This window comes from Selaginella moellendorffii, unplaced genomic scaffold (genome assembly GCF_000143415.4).
Source record: "Selaginella moellendorffii unplaced genomic scaffold, v1.0 SELMOscaffold_2, whole genome shotgun sequence".
Lineage (NCBI taxonomy): Eukaryota > Viridiplantae > Streptophyta > Lycopodiopsida > Selaginellales > Selaginellaceae > Selaginella > Selaginella moellendorffii.
The window spans coordinates 1,454,765-1,480,263 of record NW_003314263.1 but is presented as its reverse complement, the minus strand read 5'-3'; the positions used below and the strand labels follow the sequence as shown (position 1 = coordinate 1,480,263).

Genomic DNA, 25,499 nt, shown 5'->3' with positions numbered 1-25,499 from the left:
TTCTCTCGATTCCTTTTCTATTCATCGATGCATTGTTTGTTTCGTCTTCCTTGTGTAGAAGATAAGACTCATCATTTTCGTCGCGATTGCTGGCTCCACTGCCGTGATGGATTCCAGCGCTGCGAGCTTGTACCGTGCGGCCCTCGGGCCCTTGGGAGCTCTCGCGATCTTGGCCTACGTTTTGATGATCCTCTACCTTGGGCTTCGTCGAGAGAGAAGCCATGCTTGCTCCTCCATCGCCATGGTCGTGTAGAGAAGGAACTTCGGGGGCGCTGGACGATTCAGTTCTCGGTGACTTTGGTGGATCCAATCGGAGCAGCTCGCTGAAGCAAAAACACTGGAGAGAATGTGAAAGATCCAAACGATGTTCTGATGGTGATGAATATAATGAACTTCTGCTACTGGATGTTTCAAACTTTTCTGAGATTTTGTGACACTGCATAGCAACAAAATCGTTAGATCCAAGATCTAAGCGAAAGTTTGGATCCACCAATCAGAACTTCAGTCAAAGAACTCGAGTATTTGGAAATTTTTCGTTTCAAGCTTAGATCACATAGATTTTTGCGAAGAGCAAACTTTCACAAGACGAAGGAATAGATTTGGATCCTTCTTTGCGAAGAGCAAACTTTGACAAGACAATGAAGTTTTTTTCTTTCATCTGTCTAGAATGCTGAGGACGAGCCAATCCGAGACACTGGGAGATAGTTGTCTTGTAACGCTTGGATCATCTCTGGTTCTTCCTTCTCGATCACTGATATTCCCTGTCTTGTCCTTGTCTCGTTGGGCGAAAGGAGCTCCTTGCAATGATGCTTCCAGCTTTGGATCCCGCAGATTCATCCCAGGATCATGAGCAACAACATCGTCCCACAGCCGTGCCAGAAATCCCATCTCGGATGAACCAGATTGGCCAAAACTTGATTTTTCACACCTTCGCCAGACGAGCACTGGAGCTCAAAAGTGGACTTGTCTCGAGGCTTGAGACGATCGAAAGGGTCTGCAAGAGAGAGAACTAAAGATGTCAAGCTGGAAGGAATCAAACAGCACTAGCGAGGGACGAGGAGAGCTCGGAAAATGAGAGTGGTGAGTTTTCACCTGGCTCCACGACTTTATAGATAGCGTGGCTGCTTTGCTCAGCCGCCAGCGACAGTGGAGGCAGCCGCACTTTCGAGAGAATATTATCCCATACCTGCATTATTGTCGTCGTGTGGGAGATATTCCACGCACAAACTTCGCTCTCCACAGATCAATGCTTCGGATCACTCACAGCAGTGCAAAGTTCTCTCAAAGCCACTGCACAAAACAAAACAAAACAATCAAATCGAGCGAAGTGAAAGGATAAGCATATATAAAGTTCCACTCACATCTTGTCCCAAGTTTTTGCGTCTCACATGTAGATATCTTCCAGCCTCCGTCCATCCTTTTGCAAGACTTTCACCAGAACCTTCCCTTCGATCCCCTTGCCTTTCCCAAACGGTAAAAGCTTTTGCTGCGAAAGCTTGTCGAGGTACGTCCCTGCTGCCTCAAACTTCCCCTTCTCCTTGAGCTTCGTCATGGCTTCCGTGACGGTGCTCGCGTTCATCTTCTCGTCCCTGCTGAGGATCTGCATGAGCAGCTTGTAAGTGATCGCATCAGCCTGGTAGCCTTTGTCCATCATCTCCACAAAGAGCTGATACGCCTCGCCGATCGATCCCGCTCGCACCAGCGCCTCGATCATGCCGTTGTAGCTGCGAGTATCCGGAACACATCCGTTCTGCTTCATGAGGTCGAAGATCTGCTTGCTGCCGTCGGTGGTGCGCAGCTTGAGGATGAAAAGGTTGTAAGTATCCGCCGGCAACTTCTTCCCCGTGCTCAGCACCGACTGAAACAGCTTCCTCGCCAGATCAAGCCTCTCCCTGTCCATAAGTCCCTTGACGAGAGAGTATATGATCTTCTCGTCGAAATCGCAGTCCGGAAGCTTGGGAAGCTCCTTGATGAAGCTCCACACCATCTCGATCTTGCACTTCTTGTAGCTGCTCTCCACCACCGGCAGACAGTCCGCGGGAGAAGCATAGCCGGACTTGATCATCTCCCGGAAGAGCGAGCAAGCCTGCTCGCTTCTCTCGGTGATCACGAGCTCCGTGAGTATGGGAATGCAAGTCGAGGAAACCGGCTTGAGTTTAGCCTCCAGCATCTTCTTGTACTGTGTCAGTGCCACGCCTAGCTTCCCTGCCAGGACCAAGTTCCTCACCAGCGGGTTGTAAACCTCGGCTGAAGGAGTTTCCATCTCTTCCAGCACCTGGATAGCTATGTCCTCTCTACCCGCCTTGCTCAAGCTCTCCACCAAGCTCGCGTAAGCAGCCACGCTCGGCTGGTGCTCCACATCTTTCATCTCCTGGAAAACTTCATACGCGCTCTCGGCGGCGCCAAACCGGCAAACCTTAGCGATGAGAATCTCGTACGTGAGAGCGTTCATCTTCCTCATCATCGTCATCCTCTTGTGTACCATATCGAACTGTAAGTTCCGGCCCGCGTTGAGGAGTAATCGCAAGATACAGTTGAAAGTCGAGGTCTTGGGATACTTCACCCCGAGCTCCTCCATCTTCAAGAAGAGCTTGAGAGCGTCACCGGCCCTGTCCAGCCTCCCGTAAGCCAGCATCACCGTCACAACCATGGAGTCCTCCACGGGAATCCCCCACTTTGGCATCTGGTCGAGGAGCCACTCCATCTCCTCCGGCTTGTCGGTCGAGCTTAGAACCTCGAAGAGCAGCGTAAACATGGAGGAATCCAGACGGATGTGTCGCCTGGCTCTCACCCACATGAAGAAACTAAACACCACCGGCGAATCCTTGGCTCGTTTGATGATCTCTGGGACGTGGTGAGCCTTGACTTGATCACCCAGAACTGCGAGCTTGGTGTAGAGCTGCCGCCACGGCGTTTCTTTCACGACCGCAGTCGCGTACTCGATGAGCTCCTCCTCAGATCCAAAGGGCGGTAGGAGCGGGATCTCCTGGACGATTGGCTCCAGGGACTCCGGCTTGCTATCACTCACCGTTGTTGTTCTTGTTGTAGTCTCGATTTTCGCGAATTGCAAATCCAGTAGATCCAATTCACTCACCTCCTCCTTGTCCTCCTTCTCCTTGCCCGCCTTTGTGGCCTCTCCATCTTCCCTCGCCTTGCCTGGAGCCTTGGTCTTCATCGCATTCTGATCGAAGAGGCTGCTGAAATCGTCGGCCAGGCCCCTGACGATGATGCTGCTGCTCGAAGGCCTGAAAATGCGGCTGGAAGATACCGCATTGCCGGATCCATGGAGCGCTCTTGCGACCGCCCTGGCGATCTGGAATCCGACCCTCATCTCGCAAGAACCCTAGAAAAACCCTCGCATTTAAAAAGAAAAACAAAGCCCTAAGACATTAAGGCATAAAGAAAAAAATGATTAGTGGCCCACACAGGTCTCGAACCTGTGACCTTCGCGTTATTAGCACGACGCTCTGACCAACTGAGCTAGAAGGCCAGTTATAAAACCTCTTCTGCTGGAGCTTTATGATTCGAGATCCCGCCAGGTGCATTAGGTTCTCATGTGAAGAATTAAGGAAAAGAGTTTAGGAATTTATGAAGAAATGGCTAATACTTCATTGCTCATGTAGTGAATAGTTGAAACAAAGTAAAATTAAGTAGAAGTTAATACAATAGAAGTGGATCTTGGCAAGTTAAAAATTAATCAAGCTAAACTAACAAATTGGCAAAGGAAAATTTATAACTTATATAGTGCCCTAAAGTTCTATTTCTCCTTTAACTCTAACATAAGCACCCAATATCATACTTGGCTACATATACTATGAGAAGACTTTACACTTTATGGCATTATATGAGAACACTATAATATAATCATCCATTAATATCCCTAAGCCTGGCCCAAAAAAAAGGAGCTCCATTCCAAAATATGGATTGTTGGTGCTGGAAGTGTAGGAGGTAGGGGTGGCTGTTGATTTTTTGTTGTTGAGTTAGTACAAGTGATATAATAGAAACTTAATGCACTCCTCCTGATTATAAGGGAAATGGATCACCTCTAGCTAAATTGAAATGAGTCACTCTACTCAAATCTCTTGTCTTGGCATCTGCATTTGAGCTAGAAGACTTGCTCACCAAAAGTGCTATATAATATTCTAGTTCACGGTGAAGTTAAAAAAACTTCCCAAGTCACTAAGGACTAGTCTTTGTGAAAAAGGCCAAGTCAAAACTAAATTACTGCAAATGCTAGACTGTGGAATAAGCTTAAACAGAAAGAAATTACCAGAATAGGTAAAACAAAACACTCTCTGAAAAACTCTATACTCACTCAAAGTAAGGATATGTAGTAATTTTTAAATCTTCTCCACTCAACACAAAGAAATGGGTTGAGAACATGAGAGATACTCCAATACAACACTTATAAATTAAGACATGAAACTTAGAACATAAACTTGTGACATAAGAAAAGAAAATCTCCCTAAAATACCCTCATATGCACCAAGTCATGAGTTTGAGTAAAATTTACCTTGTATCACTTCTAAATGTTGGAATTTGATGAAACTTGATGCAAATAAAACATTTAGGCATACTCTTGGCTTCTCTAGAAATAAATCTCAAAAAACACTCTAATTTTCTTGCAAAAAAATATTGAAAGACAAGAGAATCAACCTACGAACCAAAAGCTGGCTAGGAATTCAGTTACCACTTGTTAACCCTTCACTCTTTTATGTGAAATGGTGATCTTTTTCTTTTGTTCTAAAGTGCTACATAGAGAGAGAGAGAGAGAGAGAGAGAGAGAGAGAGAGAGAGAGAGAGAGAGAGAGAGAGAGAGAGAGAGAGAGAGAATATTCTAAGGATCAGAATTCCCAGCATACAGCCAAGGTAAGCCAGGAGCTGAAGGATGGAGAAGAGTGAAGAATCTTGTTGGAAGAAGGACCTAGGGACATGAAGGCTTCAGCATGACATAATCAACTGAACCTAAAGGAGATTATAAGTGGGACTGAGGTGAGTCCATTACAAGGACCAGGCATCAAGGAAGCTCATCAACATCAAGAGGAGGCAAAAGGAGTAAGCAGCAGAGGCAATGAAGTTAAGAAGACTTGAGACTAGAGCCTTTTGGAGGAGGTGGAAAGTGACAGAAGGGGAATTCAAGGGAACCTAGCATCATCAGTAACCAAGAAGGAAGTCTCGATAGCTAAAAAAGAACTAGAACATGTGAAGGAAGTTGTGATAGTAGAGGATGCTGAAAACAAGGATGGAAAGGTTGAAGAAATGCAGGTATGATGAAGGTGCAAAAGAATTTTGCATCCTAGAGGTGGTTAAGGCAGTATAGTTGTACTGGAGAAATGCTAGAAATAGTTGAAGTGTCATTTGATCCATGTGGCATATGGTGATATCTTAAGCTGGGATATGGCAAGCATCATAAATATCAGAAGGATCTCAGCTTTGGAGGATAAAAAGGAAGCTGGAAAGACAATTGTGACCCTTTGGTTTTAGAAACAAGTTTGCATCTTTGTTAGAAAGAGGAGAGTGTTCTTTGAGAGGAATCTCTTTGTAACTGGCAAACTGCACTCCAGCAATGTTCCCAAGCTTATAACAGCAATTTAAGTGTGTTCAAAGAAGTTCTGGAGTGTCTAGAGAGGATTCTAAGCTTGTCCCATCTTTCTAGTATTGCAGAGAGGGGATATTGAACGTTCTGGAAGTCCTAAGAGAATTCTCTACAGAGTTGGATTGATTGGGAGCAAGTCCTGATGCAAGAAAGAGCTTGTCACCTTCTTGGGCAAGTTGGATTTGAGAATCTTGGTGTGCATTGCAAATAGCTGCAAACCAACAGTGTTCCTAGGCACATTTGAGAACAAAGTTGTGTGTGGGAGAGAGATAGAGGCTGTTTCTGTCATGACTGAGAAGCTAGGAGTAAGAAGGATTCACTGAAGAATTTATGTGCAATATCTCCTTAGTGTTGTGAGCTGGTGGGCAGTAATCTTCCTGCAACAAGGCCTTTAGAGCTGAAATTGGCAAGTTCCATGAGCTCAGGAGCAGCCAGGGCAAGAGGAAACACAAATGAAGAGAAAGAAACAGCCCAAGCCAGTCACATGGATGAATTCCATTGTGCTTATGTGGATTAGAACCAACTTGGACTGTTGGCACCCACCCTAGGCAGTACATCGAGGTTGATCTTGGTCATTTAAAGCTTTCAAACGGATGTCACAGGAAGTTTATGCTGTCCATCTCGATGTTTTAGACATGGACGTAAGCATCTGGAATTTTGTTCTTTTATATATTCTTACTGATAGATTTCAGGAGTAAACATGGTAGTCAGAATTGATGGTAAGCTCAAGGTTTACATGTGATCCTTTGCAGAATCTTTTTCAGAAAGTACCTGAAGTGCAAGTTGATGTCCAGGTATAGTTTTCTGGCATTGTGCTTGTGCTTACTTTGAGGTTGTTAAGTGCTAACTTTATCTGGTCATTATCGATTGAGCTTCAACGAATATAAAACGAACCCCTGGAGCTCCTTAACCATTCTTGTGATTACTTCACCAAATTTTAGGTTATTATATGCAGAGCTGGAACTATTTAAAGGTATAGAACTTGAATCTCCTCTCGGTTTCATTTCATTCATTCATTCACTAGCTATTTACAAGGTCTTGTGGCACCCACCAAGAACCATGAGACTAACAGATTATAGTAAACTGTTTTGATGATCTCATGAGCTGTTTATTTGCTGAACTCCTCCAGGTCTTCTGCCACTGAGCCTTCCATTCGAGGCAATTCGAGGTAATTCTACAAAACGTTTCCTTGATTGCTTATACCGACAATTGGTTCTGAAACTAGGTGCACCCTGGTTATCGTTTCGCATGAAAACTGGAAACACAAAGCTCTGGGATCTCCGGCCTGGCACGAATGCGGAGATGAGTGGCTCTATTGCTGATATCGGCCAGCCTTCCCAAAGCGAACATCTTAAGTCTGTAACTTGGCTAAAGATGCTAGTGATGGACTTGCGAATAAAGCCTCACGCTCAAAGTATTGTTGACCTTGGTGGTGAATTTTCTCTTGCAAGTTGTTTTTGTGGATCGGCTGTAGCATCAGCTGACAATCTTTGCAGCTCGCTCATGTCATCCTCCTTGTGAAGTACTTCCAGAGAAAGCTCACTTCCTCCTTCTGGAATCACACAAGCCTTTTGAGAAAATGCTTGGATGGTAGTCACTTTTTTGCATCATATCCAAAGCCATCTTCGGAGCTCCACTCTCCCACGAACAACCAAACACCCAGGGCATTTAATTTTAGGAAATTCAGATAACCCGCATTGTATGTATGAGTGTGGTGCTTGGTTCCTTTCCTTTCTCTCTGCCTTGGAATTCCTCTCTCCAACGCAGATCTGGAGCCCTCACCATAGATCCAAAACAATGCCTTATTTCGTTTTGTGAATCTCGCGATCTTCTCTTCCTTTCCAGGATGCCCATCACGTCCTCGTAGTGGAGGGGAATCATATAAGATGGGACTTATATGATAAGAATCATATAAGATGTCCTGTTCCATCCATTCTCTCGCGGAGAACTTTGTGGCTCTTGCGGCGATGGAGGGCTCAGGAACCACTGTAGGTCCTCGCGATTCCTTTTCTATCCATCGATGCGTTGTTTCTTCCTTTGTGTGTTGATGATGAGATTAGTGGCGTGGGCGATTGGCATTTGCGTCGCATTTGCTGGCGGCTATTTCGTCTCCACAGCCGTGATGGATTCCAGCGCTGCGAGCTTGTACCGTGCGGCGCTCGGGCCCTTGGGAGCTCTCGCGATCTTGGCCTACGTTTTGATGATCCTCTACCTTGGGCTTCGTCTGGAGAGGGAAGCCATGCTCTTGCTCCTCCACTTCCAGGAGGAGGGATCCATCGCCATGGCAGTGTAGAGAAGGAATTCTCGAGGGCGCTGGCATTCAATTCAATTCTCGGCGACTTTCATGAATCCAGTCCAATTCAAAGCGTTCGCTGTCTGGATTCACAGGTCGCTGAAAGAAAGAGATCAAGGTAAGTAAGAACACTGGAGAGAATGTGAAAGACCAAACGATGTTCTCTGAGATGGTGGCGATGAATATAAAGAACTTCCGCTACTGATGGTTGAAATTTCCTGGCGGAACAAAATCATTAGATCCAAGATCGAATCGAAAGTTTGGATCCACCAATCAGAACTTCAGTTTAGAAAATTTTTCTTTTCAAGCTTAGATCACGTAGATTTTGCGAAGAGCAGGACTTTCACAAGACAAAGATCTTTCTTTGCAAAGAGCAAACTTTGAGAAGCTTTCTTGTTTTTATCTGTCTAGAATGCTGAGAACGAGCCAATCCGAGACACTGGGAGATAATTGTCTTGTAATGCTAGGATCTCCGGTTCTTCGTTCTCGATCACTCGTATTCCCTGACTTGTCTTTCTCTCGTTGGGCGAAAGGAGCTCCTTGCGATGATCCTTCAAGCTTTGGATCCCGCAGATTCATCCCAGGATCATGCCCAGAAACAACATCGTCCCACAACCTTGCCAGAAATCCCATCTCGGATCAACCAGATCGGCCAAAGCTTGATCTTTCAAAGACGGACGAGCTAGAGAAGCACTGGAACAGCAAAGTGGACTTTTCTCGAGGCTGGGGAACAGAGACGATCGATTGAAAGCGGTCTGCAAGAAAGATGTCAAGCTGGAAGGAATCAAATAGCACTGAGAGCTCTGAAAATGAGAGTGGCGAGTTATCACCTGGCTCCACGACTTTATATATAGCGTGGCCGCTTTGCGCAGCCGCCAGCGACAGTGGAGGCAGCCGCACTTTCGAGAGAATATTATCCCATACCTGCATTATTGTCGTCGTGTGGGAGATATTCCACACACCGCTCTCCAAACTTCTCTCTCCACAAATCAATGCTTCAGATCACTCACAGCAGTGAAAAGTTCTCTCAAAGCTACTGCACAAAACAAAACAGAACTATCAAATCGAGAGCGCAGTGAAACGAAAAACTCAAGCTTTTGCGAGTAGAACGAAACATGTAGAGATCTTCCAGCCTCCATCCATCCTTTTGGAAGACTTTCACCAGAACCTTCCCTTCGATCCCTTGCCTTTCCCAGACGGCAAAAGTTTTTGCTACGAAAGCTTGTCGAGGCACGTCCCTGCTCCCTCAAACTTTCCCTTCTCCTTGAGCTTCGTCATGGCTTCCGTGACGGTGCTCGCGTTCATCTTCCCGTCCCTGTTGAGGATCTGCACGATTATGTAAGTGATAGCCTGGTAGCCTTTGTCCATCATCTCCACAGAGAGCTGATAGGCCTCGCCGATCGATCCCGCTCGCACCAGCGAGCTGCGCGTGTCTGGAACGCCATCCGTTCTGCTTCATGAGATCAAAGGTCTGCTCGCTGCCGTCAGTCGTGCGCAGCTTGAGGATGAAAAGGTTGTAAGTATCCGCTGGCAACTTCTTCCCCGTGCTCATCACCAATTGAAACAGCTTCCTAGCCAGATCATAAGTCTCTTGACGAGAGAGTATATGATCTTCTCGTCGAAATCGCAGTCCGGAAGCTTGGGAAGCTCCTTGATGAAGCTCCACACCATCTCGATCTTGCACTTCTTGTAGCTGCTCTCCACCACCGGCAGACAGTCCGCGGGAGAAGCATAGCCGGATTTGATCATCTCCCGGAAGAGCGAGCAAGCCTGCTCGCCCGGCAGATCTTGGCGATGAGAATCTCGTACATGAGAGCGTTCATCTTCCTCATCATCGTCATCCTCTTGTGTACCATATCAAACTGTAAGTCGCACATACAGTTGAAAGTCAAGGTCTTCGGATACTTCACCCCGAGCTCCTCCATCTTCAAGAAGAGCTTGAGAGCGTCCCCGGCCCTGTCCAGCCTCCTGTAAGCATGCATCACCGTCACAACAATGGGGAATCCACTTTGGCATCTGGTCGAGCATCTCCTCCGGCTTGTCGGTGGAGCTTAGAACCTCGAAGAGCAGCGTAAAACATGGAGGAATCCAGACGGATGTGTCACCTGGCTCTCACCCACATGAAGAAACTAAACACCACTGGCGAATCCCTGGCTCGTTTGATGATCTCTGGGACGTGGTGAGCCTTGACTAGAACTGCGAGCTTGGTGTAGAGCTGCCGCCACGGCGTTTCTTTCATGACCGCTGTCACGTACTCCATGAGCTCCTCGTCAGATCCAAAGGGCGGTAGGAGCGGGATCTCCTGGACGATTGGCTCCAGGGACTCCGGCTTGCTATTGTTGTTCTTGTTGTAGTCTCGATTTTCGCGAATTGCAAATCCAGTAGATCCAATTCACTCACCTCCTCCTTGTCCTCCTTCTCCTTGCCCGCCTTTGTGGCCTCTCCATCTTCCCTCGCCTTGCCTGGAGCCTTGGTCTTCATCGCATTCTGATCGAAATCGTCGGCCACGCCCCTGACGATGATGCCGCTGTTTGAAGGCCTGAGAATGCGGCTGGAAGATATTGTCCATGGAGTTCGTAAAGAACCCTAGAAAATTTAAAAAGGAGAAAATCAAACGAGATCGCGCCAGGTGTCCAAAGCTTACAGCGCTTACGTGTCGTTCGATGATTGTGACCTAACTGGGCGATAAAACAGCGTCGTAACATTTCGATTCGCGAAGAAGAGGGAAGAAATAGAAGAGAGAGAGAGAGAGAGAGAGATGGGGAGTTGGAGGCGCATTTGGGAGGACGATGGATGTGCGAGGAGTAGCAGCAACGCTGCAGATCGGCACAGGGCGGTGATGGAGCTCGACACCGATGGCGTCTTCGTCAATGGTAGGGCTTTGGGCGGACGCGCGAGCGTGAAGTTTTGGGGATTTTGTTTTTCTTGTTCTTGGTTCGCAATGTGTGATGTTTGATCATCCGCCAGATGATCCGCTGAGGAGGATCAGAGTGGAGGCGTCTGGTAATGGGAGGCAAGATCGGCCGGTTACCAAGAAGATCACGCTGGTTACCAAGCGCAAGGCTGAAATTACCGTTTCCTCTTCCCCAGGTAGGTTTGTTCCTCTCTCGCCACGCCACGATTCAGCCCATGGGGTGTGCTCTCTGTCTCTCTCTCTTCTGCAATATGTTGACATCACCTCTTACATTGATTTTTTGTTTTCTTTCGAGACATTGAGTTTTCCCTCTTGATTTGCAGGATCTGGAGATCAAATTGCGCTTAGCGCTGCTGATATGTGAGTTGTTTGAATCCTGAGAACTTTGTTTCTCTTCTTACTGGTTTTTGTTGTTTTGGTTATAGGATGGGTATTTGCTCCTGTTAGACACAGCATAGCTATTGATCTTGTATATAAAAATAGTGGATTGCTTGGTGATAGATTTTTTATTCATTAGTGTCAACTTCATCAAATGAAGAATAATTAATTTACTTCTTAATCCAAAGAGAAAAAGAACTAAAGAAAATGTGAACATTATAAAATTTATTTTTTGGTTTGCTTAAGCAAAACCTAGAATATGCTTGAATAATTTATCATGCTATATCTGTTAGTTATAATTTATAAACTATCCTAAACACTTTCTAGTATATTCTTATTTATTCTAATGGTTGATATGCAATAAGCTTAATCTTGATTTATAAATTATAAACATGTTTACAATTATTGATCAATTAGATTTCTAAAATACTAGATAAAAATGATGTTACTATTAAGCAACCCAAGCATTGCTGCATGCAATGCGCAGTAAATTATTATTAAATTTAATATTATTTTTATATACATTTGTATTTATAGATAAATAGATGGATAACTAGCACTTAGCCCAGCATATGCTGTCCTATTAGTAAATACTGTTTTGAATGTTGTAGTTATAATACAAACTTTTCAAGGCTTTTTTTATTTATTCATTAAACTTATATTAAGAATTTGTTTCAGTGCTACAAACAATGCATGGAGGATTTAATATAAAACCTCCTTATATATTGTGTTGATGGTGAAAGTAGAAGGACTTAAGGGAATAACTATCTTTTGGAATGATGTGTTTTTTACTTTAATGCCTAGTTCTGCTAGTGATTTGCATCTTGATAAAAGCCATATAAAGTTGGTTATAGCTGAAAACTGGATGTGGCAAATATATTCCAACTTGGTCAAATGTTTGGCCTTGACATTTAGAGATTGTAAAGCAATACCCTAAATGCATTAGAAATTGTCTTCTAGACATTTTAAATGGAATTTCTAAAGTGATTCAAGGGATAAAAGCTTATGTACCTTTGAATTGGCCTAATATAATTTCACAATCTAGAATTGTTGGTAAGGAATGTTTAAGTATGAGGTGTGTACCATTACATAGTCTAGTTGATGGACATATATTCCTTAATAAAATAAGGATAATACCTTCTTTAAGTAAGAGTTTATGTGGTGGAAGACTAGAAAGGAATTTAGGAATTCAATTGAAAAATCTTCTACGTGTTCAATATCAACAAAGTCAACACTTTCATAAATATGTATGTCACTAGGTAAGGAAGAGAATATAACATTATTAATGGGAAAAATATCATCATTAAGTGGGGTAAGTATAACTTTATTAAATGCAACATAGGGGTTTGAAATAACAATAGAGGACATTATTATCTATGTGTAAGGTAATATAATAGATTTTGAAGGCAAATTGGGTAAATTTATATAATTATTACCATTTTCAATCCAAAGAAGCCAATCAGCCAATAAAGAGTTGTTTTCAATTAGTCTCATATTCCTTTTTAGTAAAAGTGTTATAAAAAATTTCTATAACCTATTTATTTTTACTGAATTTGAAATAATCAAATAATCAATAGTGTGGAATAATCAATAGTGTTTATCTAAAGTCACCACTTGTAATAATAACAATTCCTCCAAAAGGTAATTCATTTTTGTAATGCTAAATTAATGGCAAAAAATGCATGTGTGTGAACTATACTAATTTCATCCCATATTAATACATCTGCATTTTTAATTTTTTGGCTTGCTTCACTATTATCTATAATAGCAAAAGCTGACCATTATGCAATAAAATGCTTGTAATATCTATCCAGACCATACTAATTACATTTTTGTTTAAAAGTTGAAATATATATATATATATATATATATATATATATATATATATATATATATAAGAGTGTGAGAAAAATTTTACTAGTACCACTAGGACCATCGATGAAAATATATCAATTTTGCTCGATTGGGTTGTTAATTATGCTAAGGATATCATTAAATATAATTTGTTATTCATCATTAAACTGAAATAGAGATTGCTTGAAGGTTTTCAAGGATGAAGTGGACATGCATCTATTGACAAAACATGTATTATGAACAACTGGTAAACATCAAGAAAGACATATCCTAAAGAAGTTGTTTCCATATATGGATGAGATAGAGTGTAGTTGCTTTTGTATATGGTCCCAAGACGTATTGTGAGGAATTTTCAAAACAATAATTGAGGGTGCAATCTTTAACACATTTTTATCTTTAGTTCTTTGGAGATGGTAGAAAATATGACATAGCATATCCCTATCAAACCATGACAATTTGAGCTCATGATAGACATGGTCCATATCACCTAGCACATGCACTTGCTTTTGAAGTTTACCCAAAAAATCCAGTTAGAATATTATAAATATCTTATAAGTGTTTTTAGCTTCAAGATCATCAACAATGAATATGATGTATGTAGTGTTAGGCATTTGATCCACACTAATGATTGCCACAACAACTATTGCAGAAGTATAAGCAAAATATCCTTTACAAACTAACTTAGTGGAACAATGTTTGATAACTTAACAAAGCTAAACACTGGAGGAGCCTTCTCTAGCCATGCTTGAATATGTGTGGCCATAAAAATTATCTACTGAGAGACAATGGAGTCCCAAATGATATTTCAGATTCTTAGCTCTAACCTTGTAGTGTTGAATACACAGCCAATAGATGGCTTAAAAAGGTGGCTGTATTTATCAGTAGCATTGGCTGCCATCGAAGCTGTTACATGGTGTATATTGTAGTTGTCAGTGAAATTGATATTAAAAAACCTCGATGTTAATGTTATATTTGTTGAGTGGACCTCATATTGGAAATCATACCTACCGTACTGAGATAATACATAGATAAGAAGTGGCTCACCACCCGAATGAAACTGTAAATCTACAATATAAATACATGCATATTTTGTTTCCTCAGAGGAAGCAATTATATTCCAAACACTAGGATCTAGGATGCTATATAATTTGCGCTTATCTAAAAAATCCCGTTACAAACCCATTACTTCAAGAAATGCTCAAATCCTAGAAAAGAAAGTGATTAGATTCTACCTTATCAAAATAAACACAAACCTGGTTCATTGCTCTCTCCACCCATGTTTACATCACCTAGAACTTGTTGCTGCTACTGCAAGACATCATCTAGTGATGACTGGTAATTGTAGTCTATATGGTCTTGAGACCCTACATTAGGATCGCTTGCTGCCACTGCCATTGAAGAGACAAATCTTGAATGAAGCAATTGATTAACTTTGGGTTAATCACAGTTGTTGGCCCAAAGCCCTACTTAATTTTTGTCATGTCATTGGGCATATGCAAAACTTGAAATTGCTTTTTTTCGCAACAAGATAGATGATAAGTGCAATCATGGTTAACACTTTACATGCAACACTTGTCACAATGCCTTCCTCTCTTGCCCCATGTAGTTTGGCTGCCTCCCAACACAGCAAACATCAACACTCCCTCCATCAGCACCCCATTCTCTGCTTGGACATGTGATCCCAACTTGCTTGCTTGCACCGCACAGGATTGGGAAATACCCCTCATCTTTCTTTTGTGGGATGCAGCTTTTGCAGCTCATTATGCAATTGTTGAATTCATCCACCACGTTGTTAAAAAATGTCTTCACATTTGACTTGAAAGTATTCTTGAATCGCAATGATTGATCAATCCAAAAGAAGTTTTACATAAAATTTCGAGACTTACCTAGCACTTGGTCTCATCAAGTCAATTGTTACAAGTTTGCAAGCATGAAGGATCTGCAATGAGCTCCAATCTAGAGGAAAAAAAAAACCTCATCTTTCTTGAAGGACAAAAAGAGAATAAAATTACTAGCATTCTTTCAGAAGACAGGAGCATGTCTTGAGAGCATTGGCTGCAAGTGCAGGAGTTGCAAGAAAAATCATAACCGCAGCTGTGTGTGTTCTCCAGTTCAAATGGTTTCCTAGCAAAAGTTCCCTCTTCTCAAAGGATTTCTTGATGATGGGCTCTCCGCATTGCTTCCTGAAAAGCTCCTGGCGATCCTAGGAGACGATCTTGAGAAGTATAACCTTTTCTTTGGCTGCTTGATCCCTGATCTTTCTACAGCCCTCTTGCTCGAACAATGCAGCTACCGACCTGGAGGAGCGCAAAATGCCCTTGCATTCATTGCCAAAACGGATAAAAAGAAAAAGAGAGAAAGATACCTGGTCACCACATCTAGAACTCTTCCAAACTGGCACACTGTCACGAAATCCAGCACTTGCCCGAAGATCTTAAACATCTCCATGCCGAAGATCCTGTCACCAATGGCTGCCACAGGTGCAATTGGCCTGTGCTCTTATTGGCTTGATAACGGAGGTTTGCAGCAGCTCCAGCAGCTCCAGAATTGTGTAGGTCGCAAGGATTGACTGCATCCATCGAGATTTTGGTAGATTTCCCAGGAAGGCTGTGCTCGTGAGAGCTTGCTCCATTGGTGGAGGAGGAGGAGACGCTCGTCTTCCTCCCAGTCACAGGGCCAAGGCTGCGAGCTTGGCAGCTCTAGAACAGCTCCGAAATGCCGGCACCGACAGTAAGTTTAGCTTTCCTTTTTTTTTTCTCGTTCTTCCATGGGTCGATTGGATTGAGCTGATAAGATTGGATTGGATTGTGTTCTTGGCAGGATATACTAGCGAGAAGAGGATTGAGCGTCCACACAGCTTTGGTGGAGCTACGTTAGAAGTTGGCCGTTCCAGAGGCGGAATGGCCACGCGCAATCGGCAAGCTCGTTGCTCACAACCATATAGAGGAGGCGGCGGTTCTAAGTACGTGTAATCGCATGGAGATTTACGTGGTGGCTCTCTCGTGGTGTTAAGGAGGTGAGCTCTCAAGTTCTTGGTGCTAGAGTCTTAAAAACTTCCTTTTGTATTGGTAGACTAGTGGAGTTCCTCTGGAAGAACACCGGCAGCATTTGTTCATACTACGCGACCGAGACGCGACACAGCATTTGTTCAAGGTGTGTGCTGGGCGAGGGGCAGATTCTCGCGCAAGTCAAGCAGGTGTTCAAGGTCGGGCAGGGTGCCAACGGATTCGGCAGGAACTTGAATGGGCTCTTCAAGCAGGTGATCACGGCTGGCAAGAGAGTCCGGACGGAGACGAGCATTGCGGCCAGGGCGGTGTCGGTGAGCTCTGCGGTGGTGGAGCTAACAGCGATGAAAGTTGCGAGCTATGGAGGGCTCTCCGCGGCTCAAGTCGTGATCGTCGGTGCCGGGAAGATGTCCAAGCTGCTCGTCAAGCACCTCATCTCCAAAGGCTGCACCAAGATGGTGGTGGTCGACAGGACGCAGCAGCACGTGAGCGAGCTCCAGGCCGAGTTTCCAGACTCCACGGTCGAATACCAGTCTCTGGACGAGATGATGAGATGTGCCGGGGAGGCCGACGTTGTCTTCACGAGCACAGCGTCAGACCAGCCACTCTTCTACAAAGGTGACGCTGAGAAGATCCCGGCTGCTCCTTTGGGAACCAGGTTCTTCATCGATATCTCGGTCCCTCGAACGTTGCAGCCTGTGTTGCTGAGGTCCCCGGAGTCAGGCTCTACAATGTGGACGACTTGAAAGAGGTGGTGACCGCCAACCAGGAAGAGAGGAGGAGGAAGGCCATGAAGGCCCAGACCATTATCGAGGAGGAGCTCCGGAGCTTCGAGGCGTGGAGGGAGCTTACGCGGAGAGGATCCGGACCAGCAAGCTGGAGAAGTGCCTGGCGAAGATGGGAGGCGACGAGTTGTCCAAGAAGAACAGGAAGCTCATCGAGGACCTCAGCGGGGGAATCGTCAACAAGCTGCTCCACGGGCCCATGCAAAACTTGAGAAGCGATGGCAGTGAGGCCAGGACGGTGAACGAGACACTGGAAAACATGCACGCTCTAAAGAGGATGTTTGATCTCAAAGCTGAGCTTGGTGGTCCCCTGGAGCTCAGATCCGCCAAGCAGCCCCCACCAGCAGCACCACCTTCCAGCTGACCACCACAGAAAATCCGTTCGCTACGGATGATCGAACGATCTCGGAAAGGTTTGTCTCTTCTTCTTTATGTTTTTGAGAGCTGAGCTGACGGAATAACACGGCACTGATACCAGTGCCTTGGATTACTCCTGGAAATTGTAAGAAAACATTCATATGAAATCAAACGCGGCACATTGTCAGTGTCCAAATCCAATCATACATACTTCTCATACAAGAAATGACCTGTTCTCAATTGTAGCTATAGTCTTTTAAGGTCCGGCTTGGAGCTCGTTTTGGAATAAGTTCTTCATCGCAAGTCTCAGGGACAAGTCGGCTTCTTCCAGCCTCACGTTTGGGAGACGGCCAACGCCTACTTGTTCCCAGCTCCTCCGGAGTCCACCTGGAGGAAGTTGACCGTGCTCGTGCTCAGTGTATCCAATAATAAAGATGACAATACTAACGAAAAACCCTTAAAAGGAGTCCTCAAAAAATATTATTATAATACAAAACAATATAAAGAATGTGAATATATGTTTAATTGATATTGTTTTTGTATGTCATAAGGTATAATTAAAAAAGGAATATGTAATATATGATAATAAGAATATTTGTACATTTTATTTATCAATATACAAACTCGAAGTGAGCATAGGTTTTTTAATCAATTTTTGGATTCTTAGTATCAGGAAATCTACAGAAATTTATAAATACCAACAATATTGTTGCAGTGGATCATCTAACTACACTATATATACTGCATAAGTGAAAGACGCATGAAGAACTTTTGTGTCAAACAAAATTGTTTTTATGTGGAGTCATAAATAACTTTGAGAAATATAATTAACCATAATATTAATTTGGATTATAAATTCCAAAGGGTTCCTCCATGGCTCATTGTGCATTTGTCAAGTGATTGTTGTATTTATGCAGTTAATAATAAATGTTTTTGAGGGTCATGCAGTGCCTAATTGGAAGTATGAGACCACAATGCAATTGATGCAAATGAAATGCCTATCCTTCAAATTTTAATGCATGAGAATATCATACTAATTAAAAGTATCATGAAAATCAATCAGAATAATAATTTGCTATGCATTGCATATAGCACTGCTTGGTTGTAGTGCTTATTATTTATTAATCCAATTGATCAATTAAAAGTTTATAACTAAAATTATATGGTAGAATAAACTAGAATATATTTAAAAAATTAGAATAAATTATAAATTATAAATAAAAAATTAATCTAAATGAACAACAACCACTAGATAGTAGAATATCCCAGAATATTCAAATATGCTTAAGCAAACCAAAAATATATAATATGTTACGAACCAAAAACATGCCAAGATTGGAGGGATGTAACATATTATTGCATTAGCAGCAGGCCACTCACTACTGGACTTCATGCCTTTGTGATGAGCTCCTTGCTATGCTTGGAGCCACACCGTAAACGAAGACTTAGAGATAGGATGGTCCTATGCCCTCATGGCAGAAGGAAAGCTTCTTGTTTGTACTATCAGCTGAGATGCAATACAGCATTTGTTTAAGGCTCTATCAAAAGTAAACATGTGGGCCCGCCCACAGCGGAACTTGAATGGCCTCTTGGTAAGAGAATCTGAATGGAGATTGGAGTGACCTTGCCGATGGTGGAGCTAGTGAGTTGGGCGGTTCAGATCTTGATTGTTGGCGCCAGAAAAATGTCCAGGCTGCTCGTAAAGACCTCCTGCACAAAGATGGTGGTCATCACACCACCAGCCTGCCAGATATTTTAATCCCTGCGACCTAAGCTTGTGAGTACCCAAACAAGGACCCAGTTGATGCAATTCCAGGGAGCGAAGAACACACGAGAAAGTCCAAGCTATTCCCATTTTTTGTCGCATCACTTCCACCTAGCTCTCCAAGCTCCTCCCAGCTTCGACCACCCCATGTACAAAGTTATAAACGTGGCACATCGTCAGTGTCCAATCCAAATACGTACCTCTTAGTCTGTTGTTCTCAATCGTTGTAGTAGCTATAGTCTTTAAGATCGGGCTGGAACCTTCGAAAGAGCTCGTTTCGGAACAAGTTCTTCATCGCAAGTCTCTTCATGTAGATGGGAACAAGTCGGTTTCTTCCACCTTCTGGAGCTGGGAACAAGTAGGCGTGGCCGTCTCCCAAGAGTGGTTGGAACGTGAAGGAGTTGTGAATAGGCCTTCCCCATCCAAAGTCCACATGGAAGATCGGGAAGTTGACCATACTCGTGCTCTGCACGTCGGCTCCAGAGTAGAAGTCGCAGGCAAAACCGATGTCTCTGTCGTTCTTCTGAAGCTCAATCTCCATCCAGTCTATCACCGACTTGAGATACTCCGTCGTTGTGGCTAAGAGGTCGTCGTAGATGAGTTTTGCAGCGTAGGAGACGTGCTTGTTCTTGATGTCCCCGGCTTTCGCTGCTAATGACGAAAGATGAGCCGTGTTTCCAAAGAAGCCGCGAGGAAGAGGTGGTTGCCAGCGCTGTCTGCAGCTTATCGGGTAGACATACCGAGTTGTGGTGTCGTCCGGGAGCTCTCTGGCTTCGGTCATCACCTTCCAGGTGAATGCCGCCATTGCAACGAAGCTGGAGGCTTCGACTTTCCAAGGACCGGTTCTGACCTCCTGGATGATTTCGTCCACCTGTTGAGCTGTGAACCTGAAGGTGATAGCTTGGAATGGCAATGGAGCTCCTTCCTCAAAGATCTGATAGTTGCTGCTGAGAGACCCTTCAACCTTTGGAACTGAAATGTAGTCCTTAATGGGAACACTCACCGCTGGTGGATCTCTGGCTTTCATCAGGTGATTTGCAAACACTGGCGGAGTTGACACTGGAAGATGCATATGAAGTTCCGACCATGATTTCACAAACTCCATCGCAGCCCAGCCATCGTGAATTGCATGGGCCATACTAAATCCCAGAGCGATCCCTCCGCACTTGAAGAGGGTAGCCTGGAAAGAAAATCAGCGAGCTTTACAAGAAGCTTTGAGTCTGTTAATTTACCTGAGTTCGTATGAGTGGAGCGGTGTTGTAGTCCGCTATGATTGTATCTTCAAATGTCAGCTTGGCTTCTATTGTGCAATCCTTGATGTCTTCCCAGTCATCGAATCTTGCCTCGGTAACTGCCTCGCGAAAAATAACTCCCTTGTCATTCAGCTCGACTTCGAACCTGTTATTCTCGTTCTTCACCAGCCTCCCCGCGAGAGCTGGATAGTAAATCAATAACCTCGACAATGAGTCCTTCAATCCTTTGAAAAAAGCATCCTGGTCTTGAATCAAATGACCCGAAGCTGGCTTGAAGTACCACACCGTGTTCATGTACCACTGGCCTGTAAACACTTGATCTAAATTCGAAAGAAAACGTCGTTCCTGAATTGGTGTTGGAGATGCCGGGACGATAACAGAGGTGGACTTCAGATCGACTCCCCACAGAGCTCCCATTCTCTTGGCTATCTCTTGAATTCGCAAAAGGGTTGAATCACGTGTGGGAGTGAACAAAACCGTCCGCACACGCCACGTGAGCGATCCAGACACCGCCACGGATCGTCACGGTAAACCCATACATTTAACCATGTATCAACCGTCATAATAATAACACAACATTTCATAATACAACATGGTATCGGAGCGGCGAACGATCTAATGGCAAGAGGACAGTGGCAGAGGAAGAATCAAAGGGGCCAGGAACCCTTGGCTCAAGAGCGCGCGAGGGCTTTGGCAGTGCTGGCGCGGGTGGAGTGGAAGATCCGTGCCCTTGTTGCGGCCGAGTTTTTCACGATTCCGTCCTTTCTAAATTCCCTTTTAATCTATTCTTAGATTAATAGTAGAATGTCTTCTACTAACGCAGCAGGAAATTCTTGGGACTCTGGGGGCTGTGGGAGAAACTTCTCCAAAAGTTCATGGGACAGAATTTCTCGACTTGGAAAACAAAAGTACAGCTGGCCAAGGATTGCTGGCTTATAGTGGATGGAATGACTCAACGTCCGGCTGCTGCAGATGTAACCCAACGGCTCAACTGGGACTCCAAGAATTGAAAAGCACTCTTTGTCATCGGGTTAGGTCTTGGGGATAAATTCATTCATCTCTTTGATCATACCAAAACAACCCAAAAAAAAGATAAAAATGATGGATAAAAAAGATAGAGATTTTGTTGCTCTAGCTTCCATGGATGTTGTGATTGTGGCGGTCGCGGGTGCTTGTGTTGTAACCACCCCTAAGTTACTGCCACTCCATTGTAAACCCTAGGGTAGGTTAAATCCATTACTCTAACATGCCTTAATATACCCTTGAGCTTGATGTTGACCATGTGGTCAAAGTTGGTGCCTAACAATTTTTCTCCCTAAAAAAGTCCTTGTTCTAAGGACTAGTTGTATCGGTGATTATCTTTTCTAGGGAACCCTGCTCATGCTCCTGGTCCTTCTATAGCCATATACATCAAGGAAGCATTGGGCTTGTCACTTTGAGATAGTACATCTTTCAATTGGCTGACATAAAATATTAAATGAATTTTCACCCTAGTTAGCAAGTGCATCCTATAAGCTGCTTTACCAATGTGCTCTAGCACTTTATATGAACCAGCATATCGATGGGAAAGTTCATCACTCTTCCTTGTCCGTAAAGGCACCAAGGTGTTCTACTGCTCACTTGACAAAAAGATTATTCGCACAAATATGAGATCACCCACCTTATATTCCCGGAATTGGCAATGCTCATTAGTAAACTTCTCTACTTTATCCTAAGTTGCTTGCAAATTCCGTTTGCACACCACCAAAATCTCATCAAGTTCTGTGGCTAGATCAGTTGCCTTAGAATCAAGTTTATCTTGAACATCTTTACTCAAATGCAATCTCAACTCCACCACTATTTGGGAATGCCTTCCAAATATGACAAAGTAAGGACTTAGCTTGGTTCCACTGTGTTGGCTATTGTTGTAAGCAAATTGCACTAATAGAAGATATAGATCCCACTATCTTTGCCTTTAACCATTGCTACAATGTAGCATATCCTCCACCATCTAATTCACACGATCGGTTTGCCCATCCGTCTAAGGATGATCTCCACTCAAGAGTTCAAAGTCACTTGTATAGCCTTTGCAAAGCTCTTCCAAAATCCACTGGTGAACTTTGAATCTTGATCATTAATGATGTCCTTTGGCAAACCAAAATCAAGAAAAACCTTCTCCAAGTAAATTGCAGCCAAGTCTAAGGCAATGATAGTCTTCCGAAAAGCCAACAACCACACATACTTCGTCAACCGAGGAATAGGTAAAGGTTGCAAAAGTCCCCTTGGCTTCTCCCGTAGCACCTTAACCTGTTGACAGAGCTCATATGATTTACAATACTTGAGGATATTAGCCTTTATATTTTTCCAATAAAAATTGCGCTTAATCAACTCATATGTCTTCTTCCCCCCAAAATGACCGGCCTCTGAACAATCATGATAGTGGAATAAAACTTGAGTAATTAACGCATCCACCCGTGGCAAATATACATGGCCATTGTAGTAGAGAATCCTATCCACCAATGAGAAAGGGGCTTCCATTTGGTCTCGCAAAGAGGCCACCTCAGCATCCTGAGCCTGAGCACGCTCAACCAACTGCTCAAACTCGCTGACCACCTTACTCAAATGATGACAAAATTGTGTTTGTAACATTGTCACATGATGAACACGAGATAAAGCATTTGCCACCACATTTAATTTTCCCAGACGATGCTCAATAGGAAACTCCCCAAACTCTATGAGTTCGACCATTCAACGAGCTTGCTTAGTGTTCAACTCCTTCTATGTGAAAAGATACACAAGTGGTTTATGATCTGTCAACACCACGAACACTGCACCATAAAGATAGTGCTACCACGTCCGTAAAGCATGAACAATAAAAAGTAACTCTTGCTTATATGTGGAATAGTGTTGTTCAATGGAATTCAAAGTTTGACTCTTATATGCAATAGGCTGTCCCTCTTGCATGAGAACTCCTCCCAGTGCATAACCACTCGCATCGTATGTCACCTTGTAAGGTTTCGATGGATCAGCAATGCAAAGCACTAGAATCTCACTCAACAATCGTTTAAGCACCACAAAACTCTCCTCTTGTGGCTTCTTCCACTTGAATGGCACATTCTTGCGTAACAACCGTGTCAAAGGAATAACCACCTCCGTCAGTAGTAACTAGCCATACCAAGAAAACTACACAACTCGGCTACTATAATTGGTGTAGGTCAATTTTCCACCATAACCACCTTTCTTGGATCCATCTTGACACCCTTAGATGTTATAATATGGCTTAGATATTCTATCTCCAACTTTGCAAATTCACATTTGCTCTTCTTTGAATAAAGTTTGCTGTCTTGGAGTAACAAAAGAACTTTATGCAAATGCATTTTATGCTCCTCTATATTCTTGCTGAAAACAAAAATATTGTCCAAGAAAATCTCCATAAACTCATGAAGATAACGCCTAAATACCTTCGTCATCAACCGAGTGAATGTGGTTGTCAAACCAAATGGCATAACTGTAAATTCAAAATGCCCAAAGCTTGTGTTGAATGCTGTCTTGGAGATGTAAGTGACTAAAATTTCCATTCTACTTTAGTCACTTAACCACACCTCTAACCACTTGGAGGAGTCTCACTCACAACCTCTATAAGTCCTATTTCGGACTTGGGGACTTGGTAGCCCCAAGAATGGCATCTGTGTCACTCAACCATTGCACTTGGTCCAAGTGCTTCACGTGTTTGGTCCCAAGATTAACACTCCAAGGTACCACCACATATTAGCCTGTTACGGTAAGGCCATGCCCATTCACCTTGGTCACACCGGTGGTCTAACACCACCTACATCACAGTCTTGACTCTCAAAGACTAGGCCATCCATCCAGGAGTGACCATCCAAGGTCCACTCCTTAGCATCTTTAAGATGCCCACAGACATGGGGAATTGCCTTCCCCAATATCCCTTTTATAGTCCCCATTAAGTCTCTTTTCTATCCATGGCTGAGTTTGCCTACATTGCCACTGAGACAAAGCCCACAGGCCAGACCACTAAGTCCCACTATCCTCTCGGACTTTCTCACCACATGACCGCATCATTGGTCACCAAATTAGAGGATTGCTCCTTTTCCATTCTACAGTCTAGGACTTTAGGACAACATTTCGGAACACCATGGCCTTACGCGAGCCTCATGGGTACTCTCCCCGCTTTCCACCTTTGGGTGCTCTAGCCATGGGCTTAGAGCAAGGTTCCGTTGAGCCATGCCAGGTATCCAAGTAGGTAGTGCCACCCACACTTGGATTGGGAGCATTGACCATTCGATTTCCCGGGGGAACTAGAGCCGGCTCTTGAACACTTCACTAAGCTACCCCGCTTGTCGGTCCGTATTCACTCTAATTTTGGACTTCTCAGTGGTTATCCCATCACCCAACACCTGGGTACAGCCTTCCTAGGACAAACTAGCCTTTCCTAGCTAAACTGGCTTTACTGGAGTTCTCCCTCTACTATACTTTTGGAGCTCACCAAACCCCCTAGGGTTTGGGAGACAAATGCTTTGGGTTTTCACCCTCTCAGACTCAAACTCAAACTCGGACTTGGACTCAAACTCGGACTCGGACTTGGACTCGGGCTTGGGCTCGGTCTCGGCCTTGGCCTTAGTCTCGGTCTCTGTCCCGGTCTCGGTCTCGGTCTCGGTCTCGGTCTTGATCTCGATTTCGGACTCCATCTTGGACTCCATCTTGGACTCCATCTCGGGTCCATCTCAGACTCCATCTCGAACTCCATCTCGAGTCCATCTCGGACTCCATCTCGGGTCCATCTCGGACTCCATCTCGGGTCCCTTTTCTAGAGACTCTCTTATGGCTCGCTTCATGCTCGTTCCTTGAGCACTCCGTTGGGAGTTCCACTCCCGCTCTCAACCTTTCAAGTCGGAACTTTTAGTCCAAACGTGTTATGCTCATTTGACTTTCGCTTCGGCCACTACCACGTGGCACCCTTTCGGCTCCACTTTGGGGCCTAGGGATTTTGTGTCTCACAAAAGATAGATGCATCATCCATTGCAATCTGATTATATTCATTCCTCAACTCAATCTTGGTAAACACTTGTGCTTCACCAAGCTTGTCTAGGATATCATCCATACGTGGCATTGGCATCTTATCCTTCATTATTTTCTTGCTTAAGGCATGGTAGTCAATACACATCCACATTAAACTGTCCTTTTTCACAAGCAAGACCGGAGCACCAAATGGAGACTTACTTGGCTGAATAAATTTAAACTCAAGTAACTCCTTGACTTGTCGTTGAACTTCTTGCTCCTCCACATAACTTAACTGAAA

General features: G+C 43.9%; 3 protein-coding genes, 1 non-coding gene and 1 pseudogene across 10 annotated transcripts; 2 read left to right on the top strand and 3 right to left on the bottom strand.

Annotated features, from left to right (window-relative positions):
* Positions 1 to 521: 521 nt before the first annotated feature.
* Positions 522 to 10,451, bottom strand: LOC112351683 (pentatricopeptide repeat-containing protein At3g06920-like). 4 transcript variants are annotated; one of them, XR_002994245.1, is made up of 3 exons: positions 1,362 to 3,343; positions 1,093 to 1,290; positions 522 to 994 (listed from the first exon to the last, which is right to left on the bottom strand). XR_002994245.1 is itself a non-coding variant. In XM_024690032.1 (3 exons), exons 1-2 carry the CDS (start codon positions 10,147 to 10,149, stop codon positions 1,385 to 1,387), a joined length of 1,560 nt encoding a protein of 519 aa, XP_024545800.1. In that variant the 5' UTR covers positions 10,150 to 10,451; the 3' UTR covers positions 530 to 1,290; positions 1,362 to 1,384. The 4 variants fall into 4 exon arrangements, 2 of the variants coding, with proteins under 2 accessions (XP_024545800.1, XP_024545791.1); XR_002994246.1 differs by having other exon boundaries at positions 1,187 to 1,290; XM_024690032.1 differs by adding an exon at positions 10,086 to 10,451 and having other exon boundaries at positions 530 to 1,290; positions 1,362 to 2,880.
* TRNAI-AAU lies at positions 3,417 to 3,490 on the bottom strand. The gene has a single exon. It is a non-coding gene; the product is annotated as a tRNA-Ile (tRNA).
* A 131-nt stretch (positions 10,452 to 10,582) lies between the features above and the next one.
* LOC112351694 lies at positions 10,583 to 11,362 on the top strand. Of its 2 annotated transcripts, XM_024690045.1 has the most exons (4): positions 10,583 to 10,762; positions 10,857 to 10,979; positions 11,127 to 11,163; positions 11,229 to 11,362. In XM_024690045.1, the coding sequence occupies exons 1-4, from the start codon at positions 10,648 to 10,650 to the stop codon at positions 11,248 to 11,250; spliced, it is 297 nt and encodes a 98-aa protein (XP_024545813.1). In that variant the 5' UTR covers positions 10,583 to 10,647; the 3' UTR covers positions 11,251 to 11,362. The 2 variants fall into 2 exon arrangements, with proteins under 2 accessions (XP_024545813.1, XP_024545807.1); XM_024690039.1 differs by having other exon boundaries at positions 10,857 to 11,163.
* Positions 11,363 to 14,363: 3,001 nt separating this feature from the next.
* LOC9660932 lies at positions 14,364 to 17,379 on the top strand (annotated as a pseudogene).
* A 1,542-nt stretch (positions 17,380 to 18,921) lies between these two features.
* Positions 18,922 to 20,629, bottom strand: LOC9662016 (shikimate O-hydroxycinnamoyltransferase). Of its 3 annotated transcripts, XM_024661744.1 has the most exons (4): positions 20,180 to 20,629; positions 19,390 to 20,127; positions 19,148 to 19,297; positions 18,922 to 19,081 (listed from the first exon to the last, which is right to left on the bottom strand). In XM_024661744.1, the coding sequence occupies exons 1-3, from the start codon at positions 20,615 to 20,617 to the stop codon at positions 19,190 to 19,192; spliced, it is 1,284 nt and encodes a 427-aa protein (XP_024517512.1). In that variant the 5' UTR covers positions 20,618 to 20,629; the 3' UTR covers positions 18,922 to 19,081; positions 19,148 to 19,189. The 3 variants fall into 3 exon arrangements, with proteins under 3 accessions (XP_024517512.1, XP_024517507.1, XP_024517517.1); XM_024661739.1 differs by having other exon boundaries at positions 18,922 to 19,297; XM_024661749.1 differs by having other exon boundaries at positions 18,922 to 19,297; positions 19,390 to 20,112.
* Positions 20,630 to 25,499: the final 4,870 nt, after the last annotated feature.